The sequence below is a fragment of the Talpa occidentalis genome, unplaced genomic scaffold (assembly GCF_014898055.3).
Source record: "Talpa occidentalis isolate TD23 unplaced genomic scaffold, MPIMG_talOcc4v2.1, whole genome shotgun sequence".
NCBI classification, from domain to species: Eukaryota; Metazoa; Chordata; class Mammalia; order Eulipotyphla; family Talpidae; genus Talpa; species Talpa occidentalis.
In genome coordinates, this window is record NW_026555331.1 from 133965565 (window position 1) to 133990094 (window position 24530).

At 37.4% G+C, this 24530-nt stretch overlaps 1 protein-coding gene across 1 annotated transcript in view; it reads right to left on the reverse strand.

Annotated features, from left to right (window-relative positions):
- The window catches only part of SLC13A1 (solute carrier family 13 member 1), an 82916-nt gene that overhangs the window by 37110 nt on the left and 21276 nt on the right, over positions 1 to 24530 (reverse strand). Inside the window, 4 exon segments of the mRNA XM_037519379.1 lie at positions 8055 to 8206; positions 23371 to 23419; positions 23500 to 23557; positions 24126 to 24313. Coding sequence (XP_037375276.1) covers positions 8055 to 8206; positions 23371 to 23419; positions 23500 to 23557; positions 24126 to 24313 — 447 coding nt within the window.

Consider the following 24530-nt stretch of genomic DNA (forward strand, 5'->3'; position numbering starts at 1 on the left):
CCCTTGATCATAATGTAGTGACCATTGGGGTCTCTTTTTATCTTTTTGAGTTTGAAATCTGTTTTATCTGATATAAGTATAGCTGTTCCTGCTTTCTTTTTTGGCCCATTTGCTTGTAGGATTGTTTTCCATCCTTTGACTTTGAGCCTATTTTTATCTTTTGTAGCTAAATGTGTTTCCTGGAGACAGCAAAAGGTTGGGTTTTGTTTCTTAATCCAGGCTGCAACTCTGTGTCTTTTTATTGCAGAGTTTAGTCCATTTACATTTAGAGTTAATATTGATATGTTAACATCTGTATTTGCCATTGTGTTTGTCTTTCCTTTGATTTTATTTATTTATTCTTTTAATAACTTTTTTTTTTTTTGGCCTTCTTTCATTGTTATTCGTCCCTCTGAGGTTCTGGCTTTAGGACTCCTTGTAGTATTTTTTGGAGTGGGGGTTTAGTTGCAATGAAATTCCGGAGTTTCTGTTTGTCTGGGAAGGTCCATATTCTTTCTTCAAAGAGGAAGGAGAGCTTTGCGGGATAGAGTATTCTTGGTTGGCATCTGTTTTCTTGGAGTCTGTTGACTATGTCCCTCCACTCTCTCCTTGCCCGTAGTGTTTCTTCGGAGAAGTCTGATGTCAGCCTGATTGGCTTTCCTTTGAATGTTATCTGTTTCTTCCCTCTTGCCAGCTTCATTATTTTTTCCTTGTCCTGGATTCTTGGGAGCTTTACTATTATGTGTCTTGCTGTATTTTTTCTTTCGTCGTGGAAGTTTGGTGTTCTTCTTGCTTCTTGTATATCAATTTTCAGCTCCTTCTTCACATTTGGGAAGTTCTCTTCAATTATCTCTTTGAATATTTTCTCTGTTCCTACTTCTCTCTCCTCTCCTTCTGGTATTCCTATAACTCTTATATTTCCTTTCCTCATGGAGTCAGATAGTTCCCGAAGTCTTTCTTCATTCTTTTTCCTTCGTACTTCTCTTTCCTTTTCTGTTTTGGTTCTTTTTATTTCTGTGTCTTCAAGAGCACTTATTCGTTCTTCCATTTCATCAATTCTGCTTTCATTGCTTTTCCCAGAATTCTTTAGTTCTTCCACTAATTCTTTGATCTCCTGCATTTCTTTTACTTCCCTCTTTAGGGACTCAATTTCATTCTTCTGATCGTTGATTATTTTTCCCTTATCATTGTTTTCCTTTATGACTTCTGTCAGTTTTTTAATCACGGCAATTTTAAATTCTCTTTCTGGAAGGCTCAGAAGTTCTTCCAAGTTACTGTCGTTGCAATCTGGGGGCTGGTTTTCTTTTTGTGGTGTGCTTTTTCTCTGGAGAGTTGCTAGGTTGCGTGTGGTTCTTCTCCTCCCTACTGTCTGTTTTCTAATTTGCCGTATGCGTTGGGACACTGTGTTGTTGGGACTGGCCGGCATCTTGGGTGGGCTTCTCTTCTCCCCTCTGGTTCCTCCTGGAGTCATCTGTCAGTTTCAAGCAGTCTTTATTGGAGAAAGGTCCCTGTCCTAAAATGTCGATGTGGGGACACACTCCCCTGTGCGCCTGGTCTGCCCCGGCGGTGGGTTCCTGCTCCCCCTCTGGGCTTGGACTGCAGGCCAGAGGGGGTCTGGCGTGGGCGAACTTCCCCCGCTCACCTCTGGCTTCTGAGGAAGCCTTCTGCAGGTAGTCTTTACTGAAGAAATGTCCCTGTTCTAAAATGGTGATGTGGGACACACTCCCTGCGCGTCCGGTGTCAGGCACACTCTTCTGCGTGCCTGGTCTGCCCTGGCTGTGGGTGCTCGCTCTCCCTGTGGGCTCAGACTACTTGTTCGGAGGGGCCGGGTGTGGGCTAACTCCCCAGCTGGCCACTAGTTCCTTCAGGAGCCTGTGCTGTCTACAAGTCGCTAGGTGGCGCCAAAGATCTCTCCTAGAGCCCTTGGGGAGCTGATTTTCCACGCCGTGGGACAGGGAGCAAAGCGGGGATGGTAGGGTACACCTCAACGGCTTTGGGGTGCTGTGTCTGCCTTGTGCCCCACCGTCGTGGGGAACCCACGCCCCTAATTTCGTGCCCCGGGTCTCAGTTCCAAAGCCCTCAGTTCCAGGACGCGGGCTGTAGCCCAGTTCAGTGGCGCGGGAAGGGCGCCTTTTGCACCGCTCCCGTGACTGGGCGCCTGGTTCCTGCTCACTCAGGGAGGGACCTTCACCTCAGTGAGGACCTCCGCGCCTCCCCGCAAGCCTAGGTCGTCTCCCAAGCCTAGGTCGCAGGCGCGGGGACCTGGGCAGCCGCGATCCTGGTCTGCACTTGCTTTTCAAGCATGCCGAGCGCGCCGCTATCCGCGCCAGCTTACCGGCAGCCCGGGCTGTGTGCGCGTCTCCCGGGGTCTTTGTTCTTCTCTAATGGCGCCCAGAGCCGTTCGCTCACCGCCGCGGCGAATCCTGCAGGGTTCTCCACAGCTCCCGTTCACGGGGTGTGGTGGCTGCAATAGTTCCTTTCCACGCACAGTCCCGCTTGCTGCGTCCGTTTTTCGTTGGCCGTTTTGGTTTGTTGTTTCCTCCTCTCCGCCGGTCGGTCGGAGAGTGCCGCCTCTGTGGGCGGGGGAGGGGAGCAGGGTTCTGCGCTTCCCTCCCTTCTGGTCCTCTTTTATGGCCACTTTCTTCTTTGGGCAGTTTGCTGGAGTCACCCGTTTATCTTCCGTGTCCCGGTTCTCACTGGGACCTGCCGCTTTTCCTCCCTATTCACTTTTTTTTAATGGGAGATCTTACTCGCAGCGTCTCCTCGCCGCCATGTTGCTCCGCCCCCCCCTACTAATATTTTCATTAATAATTTTAAGATAAAAAATATTTAGATGATCCCCAAGAGCAATCAGCAATTCATTTATGTCTTGGTATTGTTCATCTCAGTCGCTATTTATTGATCAACTACCTATGCCCCTTGAGAGCTAACAGAAGAGTAAGACAATGATTCATTCAGCCTTTGCAAGCTTGCAACCGTCAAGGGTGGTAGTTGTGTGGGTGTGATGATAAGAAAAGTTTATAGAATTATGAGCATAGTTTATGTTAAGAGGAGATGGGAATAATGAGTACGTGAACAGAATTAGTGTCCACAAGTAAAGAAGTTCACAGAATTGGCATGTCTTTCATGAACCAGAGAGGGGAGAATCAGGCTAATTACAGGGTGGTGTTCATTAACAACAGTGCTTGGAGAGGAAGAGAATGAGTGATGACTGGAAGACTCTACCAGTGAAGCAGAAGGGCATAAGATTCAGGTAGAGAGCACTAAGGAAGCAGCCTTTACCTAATGCAGGAGTCAACAAACATTGAATAAATCTATACTATTGCAACAGGAAATAGTGGACCAATGACTACTTCCAGAATGTCTTATTCCAAGGATTAGTTAAGATTAGTGGTGAATTAATCACACCGGGTCAAACTTAGATGCCACAGATATTAGATTTCAAGATATTTCTGGAATGCAAGATATTCCATACTTTAGTATTGAATCAGATACATAACTTCACCTGAAGCTCACATTTCAAGTTATATGTGACAAGGGAGTGATTTAGTCTAACTAGCCACACACTCAGCTTTGCAACTATTTCAAATAGTATTTATGATGTGTGCAATTTTATATTTTATCAAAAGAAAATGCAACATGTAGATGAGAATACCAATGCAGTCCTTAATTGTTACTGGCAGCAACTTGCTTTTTAAGAATATTGTCAACATAGTACCCTCCTATGGCCTGCGAGGTGACAGGCGGACTGCAGAGTGGAAAGGGCAGCAGCACTCAGGCTGTCTTCTCCTCCCACGTCCCCTGGCAAGGACCATCACTCAAGATTCCTGAGCCTGTTTCCTCATCTGTGAAATGAGCAAGTCGTATGCATGATTTGAAATTTCTCTTTTCAAAGCTTCTCTCCTTCGCTCTCATTTGCACTCAGGAGGATACATCCTTCTTTACCCAGACTGATATTTCTACTCATTTCAAATTCCTTTCTGCTTCCATCTGACTCTTAGGTGACATTCTCTGCCTTTCCCCCCACCCTCATAATCCTCTGTTTTACTTTTTTATTAATGACTTTTTTTTTTCACACCCTTGCTTGTTTCTTTCCAATACAAATGTCCCAATTCTCTGAGATACAAAACCAAACCTACGTCTCCCTTATAGAAGAACCCTCCACCTCCTCTTCCTTTCCTCTTGTCTCTGTCAAATTTGGAAGTATCACTTAAGCAAGCTCCTTTCCTCTCCCCACTACAAATGCTCCTTCACTCTTTAGTCTGATTTCTGCCCCACAACCTGATATTTCCCTGAGCCTGCTCTCTTGCTGAGAACTGAAAATAGCCCTATTTCAGCCTCCTCCTATTTGGCTCTTCTGCACGTTGCCTGCTTCTTTCTCATCCTCCATGTTGCAAATGGCTTTCTCCTTTAGCTTTTAAGATACCACAGCTCCTGGTTGTTCTACATTGATTAACTTTCTCATCTTCTTTCTAGTCAATATTCTCTAAGAGTCTATCCATGTCTTAATTCTTTTATCCTTTTGCTCCTTTTAAGACCACGTCTACACTCAAGATTTAAAGGTTCATACCTATATATAGCCTCCAAATGTATAGCAACAATGTGTTTTTATTATTCAGACACCTGCTAAAAATCTCCCTATGGATAGGATCTGAGCAGTCCTTTTCAATATCTCTAAAATCAAATTTACTAATTTCTCCAGAAGACATGCCATATCTTCTCTAGAAGTTCCCAGAATTGCCTCAAATCCTCTTAACCTTTAAATCCTCACACCTAGTTACTTGCCACCTTCTCACTGTGACATCTTGCATCTAAATCCTCCTATCACTTTATAACTAGCCTACTTCTGCCACTTTTTGTTGGTGCGCTACTAACAGACTCTGAACTTGTCTGCTGCTCCCAGATTCTTAGAATGCCAGTCATCTGCACCCTGCTCTTCTAAACTGTGCTGACTATGCCACCCTCCCCTCCAAAACCTGCTACAGACTTCTGGTGCTTTGGTTGTATGAATTATTTGCATTCATTTTCTCCATAAATGTGTTTATCTTCTTTAAGATAGGACTACATTGCATAAGCAAATGTTCTCTAGTGACTAAGGGGTGTTCCACATACCCAAAGTCCTCTTTCAGCATGCCTGTTCAACTATGTGTCCAGGGGGGTAATTTGAGGGGGAAACAGCTCTTGGGGTCTGACTGATCCTGGTTTGGTACTTACTCAGCTAAGCTGAGGTCCACTTTCTCAGCCCCAATAATAACAATAATCAACACTCATTGAACACCTGCTCTGTGTTAGGTACTTTTTAAGTGCTACTTATTAATGTGAAGCATTAAACAACTTTCTAAGAGAGAGATCATATTCTTCTGGCAAGGCGGCAAACTTAGAGATTAAATAACTTGCCCCAAGTCACCTAGTTTGTAAATGGAAGGTGCTGAGATTTGAACATGGACATTTTGACCCAAAAGTATACACTTTTAATCATCATTGTAGCCCCCTCCATGACAAGGACACTTAGGAGATGTGTACATGATAATGCATGGGGATTATCTGACAGGAGCTTAATACATGTTAGTTTACATCCCCACTGTATGTCAAAAACAAATGTTATCATGTTCATAATATTTTTAACGGTTTTTACATATGTATGTTTTGTCTAGACAGCCAGGTGGAATCTTCCTGGCAGGTTTATCCATTGCATTCTCTAAAAGGATTCAAAACAGTGCCCTGTACATTGTCAGTCATCAGTACATGTTTGTTGAGTGACTGAGTGAATAAAGTTGTTTTATTGGCACAAAACAAAATTTAAGTTTTCTCAGAATTCACTGCTATTTTTTGTGTCTAAAAAAGGAGAACAAAATACATTTTATGTATGCAGATATACATACAAATGTGTATCTATATATTATATATAATACATGTGTAAATGGATGGATAAAGACTTTGAAATATATTAACCAATGTTCCCTCATGTTTACTTGTAATATGGTTTCTAAATGTGAATAGTAGGAAATCACTGACTCTCAGGCTTCATGCGTAGTGAATTTGGAAATAAATGGCTAGTTCTCTCCAGTTTCAAACATTTGGACAAAGAATACAAACCTTTATTCTCCCTGTTGTTTTCAGTTTCTGGAAATTTTTCTAATGAAATTAAATGCATTTCATTCTCTTGTTGCTTAGGGATGTTTTTGTATTTTTAGGGATAAGATTTAAGAGTTTATTAAATACCTGGCTTGTTTAATAATATCAGTTATATTTTTCATAAAGGGCTGTTTTCTCCCCTACTTCTATTCCAGCATTTTCCATCAAAAGAGGATTCTTGGCATTTTTTCCTAGCTTGCATATAATTCCTAATATTAGAGCAACATTTTGAAGAAAAGAAATTAACACATTTAAAGTATATTTTAAGCAATTTCAAATTTAAAGGTTATTTTGGTGAAATTTCTATGATTAGGAGAATTAGAAGATTAGACAATTAGGGAAAATAGTTATATTTTGCTGGAAGTGCTATAGTGCTCTCAGTCTGCCATTGCAAATGAATTAATGCATTCAATAAGACAAGGGAACAGTTAAATAAAAAGATGAACATTTGGTTAATATATTGTACAAGAACACGAAGAGCAAAGGTAAACCCAATATGGATTCCTTTGACCCTATCAAGTAATTTCATGGGAATGGTGGAAATCAGCAGTTCTCTCACACCAGCAAGGATAAAACAATAAAAAATTGCTCTAAATTTTGGAAGAAGAGATCTAAGAGAGAGATGGAAAATGTGGAATCATTTTCCCTGAGGATTGCATGAGAAAGGATAGAACTCCAGTTTCTAGAAAGAGATTGAATACATTTCCTGCAGAGTTAGGGGAGACTTTTCATAAATCCTCTCCAGCACTGTGAATTTCAGAAGTGTCCCATTTATAAACCAAATGCCTTTTAAATGTTTCATTCTAAGTTGGTTGATGGAATACTCTTGATGGATGTGTACTTGTGAAACAATAGTTACACATGGAGGTCTGAGCTACATTGTCCTGGAGCTGCTAGACCACTGCATACATTCTCATTCTTTCTAGAATGGAGAGTGAGGCTTTTTTGAATCTTAGATTTCTTGGAAAAATTATGAATGTCCAACATTTTGCAAATAATTTCAGAAAATGTGTAGAATATGTGACTCTTCTTTCTAGAGTGTACCTTTCTTGCCTTTGAACCATAATTTTTCTGTGAAAAGGATTTAAATCCTTTCTAGGGCATCCTCAATGCTCCTAATCTTCCTGGAACTCTGCAAATTATCGGTCCTATTAGAACCTGAAGATATACCTTGATGGTAGACTCAATGTTCACTCTCACATAAAGGCATGGACATTCAAGTTATTGCTTCAATAGTTCTTATATAGATCCAAGTACTTTTAAATCATTTACCTCATTTAATTTTAATTTATGGAAAATTAAGTTTTGGAAGAGTAATACACTTTTTTTAATTGTTCAAATTCATATTGTAAATCACTGAAAATTGTGGAACTTTGAGCTCAAGTGCTCTGATTGTATCCAGGGTCTCATATTTGGCAATGGGTTAATATCAAACTTTAAACTTATAACTAAGAGTCACACATTTGTACTTAGAACACTGTTACTACCATTTATCATAATTACCCAAGCCATCAATCTTTTTGAATTCCAAAGCCAAGACTTCTGTACTTAGTTCCTTTGTTAACACTCAGTCATCTAATTTCAAATGGCAGTCTCCAAGCCCTACATAAATTGTCCCTTACAAATAATGCCTTTTTACTTTTGCTGGAGACCATTTGCAATAATATTTATACAGAAAACTGTCTTCTCTGATCAGCAGAGTCCGTCAGGAGTTTTCTTAAGAGCTGACCTGGGGAATTTGTAGGCATCAGCTAGTTTGCTATATCTGACGTATTTAACTCTCAGTGAAGGAAAGTTCTGTAAATGTTCTGATGGGGAATCAAGGGGAGTTAACTAAATTGAGCTTCACTCTCTCTGTATTTTCTGAAACTGGTTAGAGTCATTTATATAGGTTATGTACTGTCCATTCATTATGACATTAGTCCAATAATTTCACTTACATATTGAAATGCTCAGTGAAGATCAAGTTGGTGGAGGTACCAGTGATGGTGGTCAGCCCCCCGATGGTGGAAGAGTAAGCAATACACAGGCATATAAGTTTACACATCATATGGTCCTTCTTTGTTAGGTATCTGGTTCCTGTGCCTGAATTCTGTGCAACAAGAAAATATAGGATGTGAGAATAGCTCTACTTGTGGTCATAACCAGCAGTAATAACATTTGTCATAAACTGAATGTTTGTGCCCTCCCTAAACTTGTATGTTGAAGCGTTTAAAATTGGAATTTCTTGAGGGGCCTCCTTGGTGGTGCAAGGGGGTTAAGTCAGCACTATCAAGCTACTGACAGCCACTGCAGCCTGAGTTCCCTGGCCAGGGAGCTGATCCACATGGCACAGTAGACCTTGCCTGTCTTGCTCGCTGCTCCTCTCGGCAGTGTATTTCAGTAGATCTGCCTGTTCTGCTCCCCACTCTGTCTCTGGTGGGTCTTCTCACCCTCTGCACCTCTGGCCTATACCCCAGCTCCCATGTGCATAAATATTTAAAAATTTTAAAAATTAAAAAAAAAAAACCCTGGAATTTCTTGAAACTGCCAGGCCCTTGTCTCTTCTCACTGTAACATTTCTCCTTAGAGAATTTCATAAATTCTCCTTAGAGAAATGTTATATATACTTTCATTGATTTATAGCTATACCAGACACTAAAATCCTGCCTTCAGCCCACACTTCCTTTACACCTACATATCCAGTTACCTCTTCAACATAATCTGAATGCCTCAAATGAAACTCCAATTCCAAAATGCTCAAAACCAAATTCACTATTTTCTTCCTCAAACTTTCTTCTTCAGGATGCCTAGAGCCACAACTCCTCAATGACAGTTCCTTAATGACCTGAGAAGTGTGGTGTTGGGTGGTTTCGTGGCTGTGGGTTGTAGAGGGTGACTCCACCAACCTCAGATGCTACAACCCTCTACACACTGCAGATGTATGGAAGAGCCAAATGGGACCACCATTGTCTGTGCAATCACTGTTAATCAAAGTCTATCTATATAAGCTAATAGCATTTCCATCCGATAGCTGTAAATGCTTACTGTGTACTTCCAAGGTAATGAGCCCTGTTCTAAGTTAAAATCAAATCAATGGTTAAATTCATGCTCTTCTCACAACACAATGAAGTTAGTATTGTTATCCCACTTTGCAAGTAAATGCATATACAAACACAGGGGGCAAAGCGCCTGGCCATGACAGATTTTGAAACCATGCAGTACTGCCTGGAGCCCATGCCCTCAGTCAATATACTCCATTGCTTTTCCTCCTTGAAAATATTCTCTTCCTTATCCACCAAATCCTATCAATTTTATCTTTATCACCAACACTGCCTGGTGTAAGTCAGAATTAACTCTGATTTGGGTTACTGTAATAGCCTTCTAATGGCTGTTCTATACACTGCAGCACTAAAAAACAAAAAACAAGCCAAAAAAAACTAGATGTATTTCATAAATCTAGAAACACAAGATTTGTCCTGCTCCATACAGATAAGCATACTGTCTATGACATCAGCACTGAAAGTTCTTTTTTTGGAAATCATGATAAGGAAAAATTTGCTATTCACTAAAAGCCATCACAGATATGGGAATGGCATTTAACATGGCAGGGGCAGGTGCACTGGGTTGTAATTCTCCTTTTACTTTCTAATTAACTTAAAGGTTAGCCCCCAAGGATACCCACATTTCATCCAAGATAAATTATTTTATAGGTGTCTCCTTTTGCCTCATATTTTCTACATAGAAATGAATTGTATTTTTCCATGTAAGAAAAGTTTCAGTTAAAAATTGCTAAAAATGGTATGCAAATAAAATAGCATGATGAGTTTGAAAATTCTTATTAGTGGCACAAATCACTGAAATTTATTAACTATTAAATTTATTTATTAATTATTCACTAATCTTAAATATTAACCATTTTACTATAGGGAAGACTTCAAACACAAACCAGAAAGTGATGTATAATTTGGATATTATTAAATTGATAATAAGAATAGAACTTTAAGTATGTACTGTACATATAATCTCTCATTACCATACTAAAACCTTAAAAAATACAAAGAAAAAAATGGATTTTTATCTGGAAATTTAACTGAAAATAGATACATATATAAAACAATGATTAAACTGAAATGCACTGGAAGATATAAAATAAAAATCAAAATAGGAACATATTAAAATATTTGCCACACTTTCACCCTTATGGGTTTTTCCACACCTTTTCCCTAAAGATCTTTAAAATACATCAATGCTATTACACATAAGTTGATGCTTCTGTAAATATCACAATTTAAAAACACATTAAAATTCAAGATAAATTCAAATCCTTTGGTAAGTATGGTAACACCAACACATTATCATATGTGTTCAGAGTTAAGTGGAGTTGTTTCAGGGTAAGATGGGGTGTCCAGTGTGTGTCTTTAGTTAGTAAACATGAACCCCACTGGCTGACCTCTATTGATATGTTGGCTTAGGGCTGTGATGGCTGAGCTGACCTAATAAAGGAGATGATATTTAAGTCAGGAGCGAAGGGGCAGGGGTAGAGGCCATGAGCAAAAAAGCCTGACATTAGCCAGTAATTGAGTCGATTATTGTACAGTAACTATGAGGACAGATGGAAGGGCCTCAGCAGATTAGTGTTCTGCCCAAGATAGCAGTTTCAACCTGAGACCATGAGCTTGACCCTCACCCAAGAGGGACTGGACTAAATCATTCCAAATGGGAAGTATGAGGCCATGAGTACCAATCACTACGTTTCTCCCTAAATGGAAGAGGAGGAATTTGGTGTGTGTGTAGTATGTGATGTGTTTCCTCCTAAGAGTTTGGGAGAGAGAAAAAAAAAAAAGAATGTTCCCAGTGAAGAGGGGAGGAGGCACAAAGCATTTGGAAGGTGAGGCCAGGGTAGTTGGGGAAGAAGAGGCCAGAGAAAATCTGTGCTGGAGACCGAAGGACAGTGTCATTGACATATTGTGAATGGGAAAGTGCTTGATTTATGTTTCATGACAGAGACTTAAGTAAAATTAAATGTTCATAATTGTGTATTTTTTAAAATTAAAAATATACCCACACATATATATGTGCCTAGAAATAAGATCGAAATGAAATGTCAAAATATTAATAACGGGATGGGTATTGGGAGGCATTTAGTACCTTCTTGATGCTTGATAGATATTTCACAATCATAAGGAACGTTTTTCAATATGTAAAAGAATCTTAGATTAATAGCGCACACAGGTATTTTGAGATTATCTAGTAAAAAGACCTAATTTTTCAAAAGAGCAAAATGAGTCCTGAATGAGCCTTATCTGAATCCTTGTATTTGAGTCCCTTTCAGTAAATTCCCAGGTACCATCTTGTCTTCTAGAACACATTTTACTTATGTGATTTTTAAACCTACATCTGAGACTTCGTATTCAACTGCAGTTTATGCCATAGCGCTTATATCACAGCAATTATAACCTATTGTGTTTTTTATTCAAGTCCAATTCTGTCATACACTCATTATTTCACACAAAGATAAGACCTTGTGAGAATTTCTTTCACAAATTGTAATTTGTTTAGAACGTGACCAAATCCAGAAACCCATGGCATCATTAAATGGTGCCCACAGACATTTCAGAACTAAAATCCTCTGGACCAGATGTGACTCACTATTGCCACCTGGTGGTCATGAGGGCAGATTCCGGGGACAGGCCACACATTTCTGTCCCAAGGTGCTGAAAGTCGAGTTCATGAATCACTATGGAGTAAACCAGTTGTCTCCACAGGGCTGTGCAAAATAATTCAATGGGGTGAGCAGATATGAAACCATCCAGGTTTCTATTTCTTAATTATGCAAGGCTAATTACATAAAATATTAAATCCTTTTAGCCATCTTCTGCTTGTCAGTGACAAGCCATTTAAAATCTACCTTCTTCTGTATATTTACAATGTTCTAAAATTGAGGCTATGATTAAATTCCCACTGTTGGACAATCAGCATACAGCTCTCTTCCAAAGACTCCTCCACTGACCACACTTCTACTTTTCATATTTCCATCATCCTCCCATTATGTCCCAGAAGAGCTGAAGCTAGAGATTTATCAACAGCTCAGTAGCAGGATATGTTATTTTCCCAGTTTTGTATTCCCCTACCTGAGTTACAATGACTATTTTACCTCCTTATTTGCTTATATGTACATGTATATAACACCAAACCAGCTCCAAATATTCTGTGATTATTTAAATCTTCTCTCAAGACAATTACATGGCAGAAAACCAAATCTACATCATATATTCTATAATTTCATTGCTTTGGAGCCATCTCCTCCAGGATGACTTCCAGGATCTTCCTGCTTGTGCAAAGCACTCTCTTGACATGAGATGAGCCTCTCACTTGGTATTGTGAGTGCATGTTGATTTCTCAATTGGGAGTGGAAGTTATTCAGCATTTTGAAGGTGTCTTTCCCCTATTGTCTCCAAGTTTCCAGTGTTGCTGTAGAAGAGTCTTTAGTTATTCTTATTTTCTTATCCTCAGTATTATGAAATCTCCATGACCTTCCATGCGTGAGTCTGTTTTATAGATTTTTTGGGATCAAGTGGGGCTTTTAGTCATAAAAATTATTTTCTTCCATTATAGAAAGTTTCTTGAATTTTTAAAGTCCTTGATTTTCTCTATTCTTTTTATGAAATGCTGATTACTTTATCTAGTTTGTTCTTATTTCTTACTAAATTTTCTATTTATATTATCTTTTATATTTACTTTATGGATTCTTTTCTTTCTGTGCTCTTTTTAGAATGCCAAAAGAGTGCCATTCTTATTTCACAGATGTGATTTCTTTCTCTCTCTGAATATACCCATGATTGTTCTTTTCTGATCTTTTCATCTTCTTGCAGTCTCTGTCCTGCAAGTTTCTGGGTTTTTTTTGGTTTGTCTGGGACTTTCTCTTCATGCCTGAGAATTTCTTCAGATGTTCAGGACTATGGCAGTTTGCTCATTTAAAGCAGTGAAAAGCTGGTCTGTCGTTTTGTCCATGGGCATTGGGATTTGCCATTGACAGTGGGCTCCACTGTGGTATTATCTGACTGTCCCTTTTTATTTCTTTTCTCTTGTGCTGACTGCAGACCCCAAGGAAGAACTTTTTTGTCTCCTCTTCTGACTTCCAGAGAGTATAAGCCAGGCTGCTGGGGCTGATGGGGTGGAAGGTGGGTTCACAATATTCAGCATATAAACTGTCCCCACTTCATTGTGAAGCCCTCTCTGGGTTCTGAGCTGTGTCTGGTTCCCCTCCCCTACACTTTCCATTGTCTAAGGATTAAATTTGTTTGGTGGAGGAGCAGCAGGTGCATCCATGTAGAGCTGGGGAGGAAATTTGAAAATTTAACTGCTTCATAAACAGGTATAAACTTATCCCCAATTTTCAACAATGAAGATGTTGAGTTGTTTGTTGACTTTCCTCACTGCCGACTTAGAATTCTGCTTTTGTGGGATAACAGAGTCATTTCTCTCTTTCCTATCCTTTTCCAGGATCCAGAAAAATTTTTCTGTTATCTCCCCTCTTAACATTTATACAATTGACTCTGTGACTTAATATTTATTCTTGCTTTAATAGAGTTTTGTGATAAAGGACCTGCCTTTTTATGGGTACATGTAATATTTTATATGAAATGTTAATTAACTTTAATAATTAATACACAGGTGATCTTGGTGCCTTCATGGTCCATATATTGGCAGATAATATAGGTTAAAAAAAAGAAGGGAAAGTAAAAGCTCTATAATGTGCCTTTGTTTGTAGGCATATTGAATTAAGTAAGTAAATAACATTATAATTTCTAATTTTAACCAAACCAGTCCTCTCATAATGGGCACATCACTTTAAATGATTTCTATAGAGAAGTTATTTAGTAACTCTGTAAACACACAGAGGAAAAGTCATGTGAAGACATAGGGACTAGAAGCCAGGAAGAAAGACCTTGCCAGACACCAACCATGATGGCATCATGAGTTTGAACTTCTTGCCTCCAGACTGTGAGAAATTCTGTTATTTGAACCACCAAGTCAGTGACATTTTGTTATGGCAGCCTTAGCTGACTTATACACTTGGTCAGAACAGCTAAACTGATAGATAAGGAACATAGCGCGTCGTGTGTGTGTGTGTGTGTGTGTGTGTGTGCACGCGTGTGTGTGTGTGTGTGTGTGTATTTAAGGTGAAATAAAAGTAAAAGAAAGAAAAAAACTATTAAAGAATGCAGGAAGGAGATGGTAAGAATATTTTGGGAAATATAGAAAATTGGCAGTAGAAATTATTCTAAATTTATAAAACTGTGAAAAGCTCAAATGAACCAGTTATCAAGCAAAAATTTTCAACCTGAATCAAAACACAAATGTGAGTGGTATGCTTATACAAGAGATACAGCTGAAGTATAAAGACACAAAACTATTGAAAGTGAAAGGATAGAAGAAATTCTGGGTAAACACTAGTCTTAAGAAAGTTGGCACTGCACATTATCATCAATCAAATAAACTCTAAGACTGAAAAACACTATATATGAAGAGAACTACAGAACGATAAAAATATTTATTAACTGGGAACATAAAACATTCTAAACTGATAGGGACATAACATATGTGTGTATATATAATATATGTGTGTATATATATATATATATATATATATATATATATATATACCAAACTTGACAGAACTCTAAGAAAAAATAGATGAATCCACATCATTGAGGGAGGTTGTTAATAAAACAGTTTCATTAATTGCTGCAGACAAAACATTGGTAGGTTTAGGAAGATTTGAAAAGCACAACAAATCTAACAGGCTTTTGGAAAGCATTGCACCTAATAAGTTGAGAATATACAATCCCCTTTAACTACAATAAAATATTTATTGCAATTGACCCTGGACTCCCTATAACTCTGCCTCAACAAGTTTTGAAGAACTTATGTCATGTAGACCAGTTTCTGACCATAGTAAAATTAAATTAAAGATAGAATCAAGAAGGACTCATGGACATTTCTTAGCATTTTTATGTTCTATTTCTTAAGCTGTATGCCATTTTAATCATTTCATTTAATTATTCCTAAATTTTTTGTTGTATTTTATAAATTTTATAAAAATAATGCATTCTTTGTTAGGTAGTACATTGGAAAATGCATAGAAAAACATTGCTAAGGATTTTAAGAAACAAAGCAGTTTTAGAATGAGTTCTGTAATATGGGAGGTTTACTGCACATTTACAGGAAAGTATTGTTTCCAAATGGCTGAGCTTATGTTATTTGCAAGAAGGTATTATAGATCAATAGCATAAAATGTAAAGAACTCTGATTTGATGATTCAGAAATGAAAACTATAGGGTAGAAAAGATCTATCAAGGGCCAATTCTTCAAACAACAAAATGTTTGGTGGAAACACAGCTAAGGCTTGTCATCAATGGAATTCGGACTTTGCCTGTAATAAAAGGGAAAACTGCAGCAAGTTTATGGTCACTGGTTCCTGCTGTGATTCTTTTTAAATATGAATATTAAATCAATTCTGTATTTAGCAGTGAATTTACCTTGCCAGTTGTTGCTACCATTCCTTCTCTTAGCAATGACCTGGCAGAATTTCAGACAGGTTAGGTTTCCACCTGTTTGTCTGTCCTCAGATTTACCTTCAGTCTTGTCTAGACCCGGTGGCAGACAGTGGAACCCCATTTTTGGTCATAAACATCATCCTTTATTCTGATATGAATGAATGAAGCTTCTGAATTCTCAGATGAATGAAATGAGTTCTCATAAATTAGATTAGTGAGCAGAATAGTCAAATGATTTCTCTTAAAAGTTCAACTTCATTTTATGTTCCCAGAGGCACAAGAAATTACCAAGTTAAAAAAGAATGAGTAAAGGGTAAAAATTCTCGCTTACAAAAATGAGTCAGTTCTGAGGCCTCAGTGCAAAGTCAATGGTGACTACAGTTGACAATTCTGCACAATTGCAATCCATCAAAAGGATAGAACTCAAATGCACTCACTAAGCAAAAAGGAAAAAAACAGATATGTGAGGTGATGTCTATGTTAACTCACAAGATGGGAGGAATCTTTTTACCAGGTATATGTAGAAAAAATCACCATGATGTACTCAATGAATTTCTCATATTTTTCCAACTGTATTCAAATATAAATGACAAATAACATTGTAAGATATTTAAAGCGTGATCTGACACATGTTTCCACTGTAAGATTATTGACCTTGTTCAACCATCCTGTGTAAGCATCACCTCACATATTTATCTTTCTATTCTGATAACCAATAGCAACCATACAATTCAGGGTTACCAACTACTGTCAGCATGTTTTACATAAGATCCTCAGACCCTATCTTGTATCTGAAAACTTATATCTTTTTACCAACCTCTTCCTATCTCCCTACCCCAGCAACCACTTTTTATTCTGTTTCTGTGAGTTTGATATTTTTTAATTAATATTTTATTTTATATAATTCTTACATCATTTTTCATTTTTACACAATGTATGCATTATTATTTTGGTTATATTCCCCATACAATTGCAACCCCCTTATTTTGACCCTAGTCCTTCCTCTCCCCTTCCCTCGCCCCCCCCACCCCCCATAGTGTGTCTCTGGTTTATAGTTGCTTCTTGATTTTGATTTTTACTTTGTATTAATTAGTCTGATATTTTTTTTAGATTCAACATGAGTGATACCATGCATTTTTCTTTCTCTATTTGAATCTTTTTTTTTTTTCTTTTTTAACATTTTAAAAGGACAGGTCTAGCAGGGAAGGAGGGGAAAAAAAAGAGACACCTGGGCCTCCCCGGTGGCGCAGTGGTTGAGCGCTGGGTTGCGAAGCTGCCTGTAGCCTCTGCAGCGCCGGTTCAATCCCCGGCTGCTCCCCGGCCACCAGAGGAGGGTCCCACATGGCGCGCAGACCTCTCCTGCCGCCCGCTGCTCCCCTCAGCAGTGTACTTCGGTCCTTCTGCCTGCTCTGCTCCCTGCTCTGGCTCTGGTGAATTCTCTCACCCTCCCGCGCTTCTGACTGTACCCAGTGCGTGTATAAATAAATAAATAAATAAATAAATATAAACCTTAAAAAAAAAAAAAAAAAAAGAGACACCTGCATAGACACACATTTGCAGAGAGCTGAGCTGCTGCTGTGCAAAGGGAAAAAATATGTGAAAAGAAATGCCTGCATAGTCACAGGTAGGCTGGGAAGCGGCCAGTCTGCATTATTTTAATTAGCATAATGCCCTAAAAAATTTCATTTGTTGATCTGTTGTTATAAATCACATGATTTGTGTGTTTGTTAGAGATGGGGGCGGGGATTGCATCTTTATTCATTGACCCATTGGCAGACAGATTTTTTCCATATCTTGGCTATTGTGAAAACTGCTGCAATGAACAAGGGAGTACAGAAAGCAGATATATCTTCAAGATCCTATTTTCATTTCCTTTGAAGGTGTACCACAATGTGAGATTGTTAGATGGAGTTTTAATTTTTTGAGTTACTTCTATTTTTCCACAGTGGCTACAACAGATTGCATCCCACAAGCAGTATGCAAGGGTTCCCTTTCCTCCAAATCTTCACTAACACTTGTTATCTCTTGCCTTTTGAACACTGTTGTTATTTCTCAAGTTAGTGTGGTAGTGCCTTCTCTTCTTCCCTCCTACCCCTCACCTCTTTCAGTTCACCTCTTTACAGACCACAGGATTTGGCTGTAGTAACTGATTGAAAGGAGAGACCTGGATGTGTCAGCTAAGGCCTGAGTATCCCTCACCAGTAATAATTTTACCCACTCTGGGAGAATGCAAGAGTAATCAAAGAGAAACAAACTTTGCTTATATGAGCTATCTGATTTAATCTAAAACACCTCTTAACATTTGCTCTAGGGGTCAGATATTCTAGAGCCTATATCTCCTTATTAGACAGAACTAGTGGCCTGTTCCTGATATCATAAACCATGTTTATTATTGTTATATAGAAAACATTGAATTTTGTGCTTTGGAGGGCACGAAATAATGCTGTGTTCTAGAATATTATCTTTAATAATAAGGATTTTTTAAACTCCCAAACTAAACAACATCTAATTAAAAGAAAGATGCAATTTGTTCAAGGAAATTTTTCCTTTGAACTTTTCCCTTTAGGGAACTACAACTTGTATAAGATGAATGGAAAACAATTATCTCAGTCCTTTCATTAAAAGCATGCTGATTTTGAAATTCCTTTCATTTGAAGATGCCTGGAGGTTTAGAAATTGAGTTAATGTAAAAATCTGAGGTAGCTCCCTGAATAATACTACTGCTTGTAAGGGAAAGAAAAGCCAAGCAGTTTGATTCCTTTCTTGGTATTTAAAAACTGATTTTTGGATACCTGGAACTTACTTATCATGGAAATAAGTGATGATTGGTATCACAGCTGTACTGCTGAAATCTGACAAATATAGTCTTTAATTTATTGTCAGTGTTCTTTTGGGGTCTTCTTGTTTCTTTTCTTCCCTACCAATATTTCACTTTTGGAGAAATCCAGAACTTATCAACTACCCATTAATTTTATTCTGGGCACAAGTAGGGAGCTCTGCTAAAATTTTAGTCATGGCCTACAGTGAGAAGGAAACTTGGTGAGCAAAGAAAAACACCTCTTTTTAGTTGTTCAACATATGAATGTGACTCAGATATGAGTACTCCTAAATCAGGTCTTAGAATCTCAGGGACTACTGGATATCTATTTTCTTCAAAACCAAGAAATACTCATTATCAACAGCAACATCATCAACAGCAAAATTACCCTCATTACCATTTATATCATAACTTTGCAGTTCTGTTATCATGAATTCTAGGGATGATAATTTTTAGCTTCAAATCCTAACTTCTTGCTACCAAAAATGAAGTTAATCTTCCTAAATAGCCAAAGCAATCCTAGGAAAGAGTAAAGCTGGAGGTATCATACTGCCTAATTTTAAATTACACTATAATGCTATAATAACCAAAACAGCATGGTACTGGTATAACATAAGTCATTTGGAGCAGAGCCCACAAATAAACTCTCATATACAGTTAACTAATAATTAACCAGGCACTGAAAATACTAAATAGGGAGAGAATAGTCTCTTCAATAAATATGGATGGGAAAACAACATGCAGAAGTATGAAATTGGAGCCCTATCTTACATCCATCACAAAAAATAACCTGATAGGGATTAAATAAATACAATAACTCAAATAAAAAATTCCTAGAATATAAAGGAAAAGTTTTTTGACATTGATTTTGGTGATGCATATTTTAGAATATAACACCAAAGTACAAACAATGAAACAAAAAAAGTGATAAGTGGTACTACATCAAAGTGTGGTGGGAAATAGGGGGCAATGTTGGGAACAACATTACTGTACTAAGGTCAATAAATTCTGGGGAATCTCACAAACAGCATAGTAATTATACGATAACTATATATGTGAGAGTTGCTAAGAGAGTAGCTTTTACAAGTTCTTATCACAACAAAGAAATGGTAATCATGTAATGCGATGGAGGTGCTGACTAAGGTTATGGTGGTGATCATACTGGTATATAAGTGTATCAAATCTTGCAACTTAAACTTACAAAATATCAATTAAATGTCAATAAAGCTGAAAAAAAATCAATTCCACCCACAGTTTTATCCTTAAAACTTTAACTTTTTGCTCTTTTTGGTTACAGATTATATGCACAATGAACTGCTTTGATTCAATTGTAATTATTCCAGAAAACATTACTGAATTAATTCATTCAACAAATATCTACTAAATGCTTACTCTGTGACAGTCACTGCTTTAGATATTTAAGATACAAGTAAACAAATAGAGAAAATTCCTGCCCCGATGAATCTTAATGTTTAATGGAGAAAATAGAAACTAAATAAACAACTAAAATTATATAAACTATATAGCTTGTAAGACGGTTGTGTGTGCTTTGGAGAAAACAAGACAGATTTAAGGACATATGGAGGACAGATATATTGGCTGCAATGAAAATGTATGGTGAAGTAGGCCTTATTAAGAAAGTTAGAGTTGAACAAATATTAAATGTGTATTTCTAAATCAATATTATTGAAATCATTACATTTAGAATTTACTTGGAGGTAATTCATTATTTTCATCTACTTATTGGGAACTTTCTGCTCTCTGTATACTGGATTTCATATGAATCAGTATGTACACTATTGCCTTTAGAGAAAAGTGTGTAATTCTAAAAATGAATTAAGCATATTATGTAAAAATGGAGAAACCTATTCACTGTCTTATGTTGCTTTAATTTTACTAGTAAAGACATCTCATTAAATTCAGAAAAAATCTTAATTTCTTACTAAATAAATGATAATACAAATTTCTAAAATTATAATTTTCACTAGAAATCAAATTTAATTTTTTAAACTGGAATATGGCAAAATAATAGAAGGTACCAAAAAAACTATCCCCTTCATTTTTTCTGTTTCTTTGATATTTATTTTAAATCATTCCCCCTCAAAGGGAGTAATACTTGTATCTTTTGTGATTTGCAGCTCAAATGCAAAACCAAACCACGCAGAATTTCTTTTAATTCAACAGATTGTTCCACCTAATTCAGTAAGAAAGCAGTAGACCAAAACAATATGACTATAAATATACCTTCCATCTTATAACTACATGAAATACAGATATATGGGTGCTTCCACATAATCTTTTGGTGTTAATATATGTAGCGGTACCTTGATAAAGAACAGGTACAATATATCATAATCATAACATAAAATATACAGTTTATTTCTGAGATTTATAATTGCTAAAAATCAAAACATATTTCAAAATACAACAAGTAAAATAATACTTTCCAGAGATCTTTTATAAAGAACACTATTATAGAGCAAAAAACTATCCCTTAATTGTTTTTTACATATAAATTGCTTTTTTACATAAAAACAAGCTGAATTTTTATGCATCAGTCTCTAGAAGAAACCAGATTAGAATCAGCATTCAAAGTTCCTGCTCTCCTCTTCCAAATTCAGATCTCAATCTTGATTCCCTACACTGCATGCAAGTAATCCTATTTTTTCCATTGAAAACTTATTCCTCCCTCTGCCTTTTCTTCCCAATCAGAGACATCACAATCCACCTTTACTGAGCTTATCTAACAGAAATATCTTCCTATTTTTCTCTCTCATTCTCAAAGTCTGTTTCATCACGAAGTCCATTTAACGCCATCCCCTCTGCTCTTCAATTTTTTGCCACAGTAAGTGCCTTAACGGCGGTGTGAAACAGGCTGCGCCCTCAATTCCAAATTCTGGATTTCCCTTAAGATAAATTCCAAATGCATTTGCATGACATGAATAATTGTTTTTCACCTGAATCAATTTATTCAAACATCTCACTTAATAAACCAGCAATTTTCATTGCACTGGAGATGTTTCCTCAAAAAGCTGTGCTCTCTGCGCACTGGGTTTCTGATTTCTCTGTATCCTCTCATTAAAATATCTCTTCTTTGCCATTCATTATTAGTTAATACTGATAAATATTTATTGAATAACTAATCTGTCTTAGACAATGGATGTGCTAGGGGAGTAAAAGGTGAACAAAGTAGAAATGGAGTTTGCACTCCTTTGGTTGCAGGTGATAACTTCATTCCAGATTCAGATCTGAAAGTGCTCTGCTTCATACTCCCTCCCCAAGGGCCTCCCCTGGTGGCACTGCGGTTGAACACTTGGCTGCGGAAGCTGCCCGCAGCCTCTGCAGCTCAGGTTCGATCCCAGACAGATGGTGAGGTGAGAGTCCCACATGGAGCGCAGACCTCTCCTGCCATACCGGCTGCTCTCCTCAGCAGTGTATTGCATCAGTCTGTCTGTTCTGCTCCCCTCTCTGACTCTGGTGAATTCTCTTACTCTCCCACGGTTCTGACTGTACCCAGTGCTTGTATAAATAAATAAACTAATCTTTAAAAAAAAAATTAAAAAAAAAACCAACAAACTCCCTCCCAGAAATATGCCCAGATTGAGCTAGTTGCTCAGGCTTCTGGAAGACCTGGCTTCAGCGTTTGCCTTTGTTGTGGTATTTATATCACACTTTTTTTTTTTTAAGTCTCTTTCCCACTAGACTCTGAGCTACTGACAATAGGAGCAAGCCTTTTTATTGCTAGACCTTCCTGTCATGCCAGGACAGTGTGGGATGCCAAATAATATGAGGAGTTCTGATCCAAATTTTACCTCTCATGCCAGAAAGCTGGGTATCTGAAGATGATCACAAGAAACGTACTAAGCATAAATATATTCTTTGTTCATACTTGTCAATTTTCATTACAGTTTTAAAAGTCCATTTCTAATGTATTCGCTCTACTATACCTGGCATACCGCTGATTTTCTGTTTTAAAAGAACGATATCTGTCCCTAAAGATAATGTTTTCATAAATATATTTTCAATTCTCATCTTTAAAACTCTAATGTATGCTGTAGTTAATGGCTTGAAACTTATCTGTGCATTTATTTTCTCTTTATATAGAAATTCCCCTTTCCTTGAAGATTTCTGTAAATAATAAAAAGGTTTTCTTTTTCCTACTGAGTTGCATGCTAATGCATTATAGCCCAAGGTAGAAACACATACCTCCCTCTCCTATTCCTGAGGCCATGGTTACCATAGCACTATTTCTGCGCAGCATTATCTTTCAGTGGTCTTGAGATACATTGCTCCCAATCCATCTAATAATTTTATAGTGACTTATTCTGGGAAAATGAATTCCATGGGATAGTTTATGAAAGTCTCCTTACTTCCTTTGATAGCTAGAATGGCTACAATAACTCCTCCATGTGTATTTGACAGTAGCAACTCATGCATTTTGCATTGAATTACTTAGTGGTAATGGGGGCACTAAAGATAAGTGGATTGTAATTACATGAATAGGAGTTGCTCTAAGTTCATAACCTGGAAGAAATAATGATGCTCCTAATAAAAATCAGGCTATCAAACCAGCAAGATTTTAATAAGAAAATTGAACAACATTCTAGACTAGAATTATAGTTCTTTAAATTGCATATGCTAACTGCTATTATCAGGCTTGTAAAAGAAAAAAATAATGGTGCTGAATTTCAGAGCCTAAAATGTTTCCTATAAGGATGTTGACTTTATTTTATCCTATATGGCTTATTAAACCATTACATCATGCTTTGACTTAGGCAAGCATGGTAATTTATAGACAAGGAAGCAAGGAACAGGTTTTTAAATGCATACATATAAAATTGGAGATCTAATATAATTTCATATATAATTATATGGAAAGAATCAAATTCAATGTACCTTTCCCAGCTCCATCTTGCATGATATTTTCCCAGCATCATTACTATACCTGAAAAACAAATTGATCCACTTAAAACTTTATTAAAAGGTAACCTAGAAAATCCTAATCAAAATATCAATATTCTTTACCCTGGAACAGGTTTTGTTTTCTCTTTGTTCTCATTTGTTTCTTGTCCAGTAATATTTTCTGCAAAACATTATATCAAAAAATATATTTTAAATAAATGGGTGTGTGTAGGAAAAAATAGAAACATTACTAGAAATAGAAATAAATTCAAATGAACATGAAATACATTGTAATAAAGTATTTAATAAATTCTGTGTCAGAGTAGTTGATCAGAGCCAGAAATAACCACAATAAAATGTGACACTGTTTTCAAATAGAAGGTAGCAAATAAAGATCTCCAATATTATGAAAGGAAGTCATTGAATTTGAATGAATAACCTGGAGGTGTACTTATAAAGAAGGGGGGGGAAGGCGAGGGTGGAGAGACAGACAGAGAGACAGAAAGAGATCCATGAAAATGGAAAATAGAAGTCATTCCTCTTTTTTGCCAAATATTCATTCATTAATTTTGGATAAAATATTTGGGTAATGTAATTCCCATGTAAGTACTGACCAATATAGAAAAAGCTCCTTAAATTCATGTCATATATGTATGGATAGCCAATTCAAAATATGACCCAGAATTCTGGAGCTTAGACCTATTACCTACACGGTTCAGCCCCATAGTGACCATATCAACACAAGATACCATCAAGTTCCAGTGCATAGTTGGTTGAACCACTGAAGTCAGACATCTGAGTGGCCTCAACCTCTGCTTCAGCATTGATGATCTGCTGTGCCACTGCCTCCACGATGGGCATCACCATGGCAGCCGTGGAGGTGTTGCTAAGCCACATGGATAAGAAGGCAGTGCTGATCATGAAGCCCAAGGTCAGCCTGAAATGATAAGCTTTAGTGTGAGCTGTGCTCTCTAGCTTAATTAGCTTTATTACTTAACTAGAGATAGTTTGTAAGCTGGTGATTACATTTTTTCAACACATAGAAGGTTAAGGTTTCTCCCAAATGTTGAATTTCCAAGGACAGTCCTAACCAGGTATTAAGGAAAGAGCACATAAGAGTATCTCCCAAAAATAATAGGAATCTTTTCTCCAAA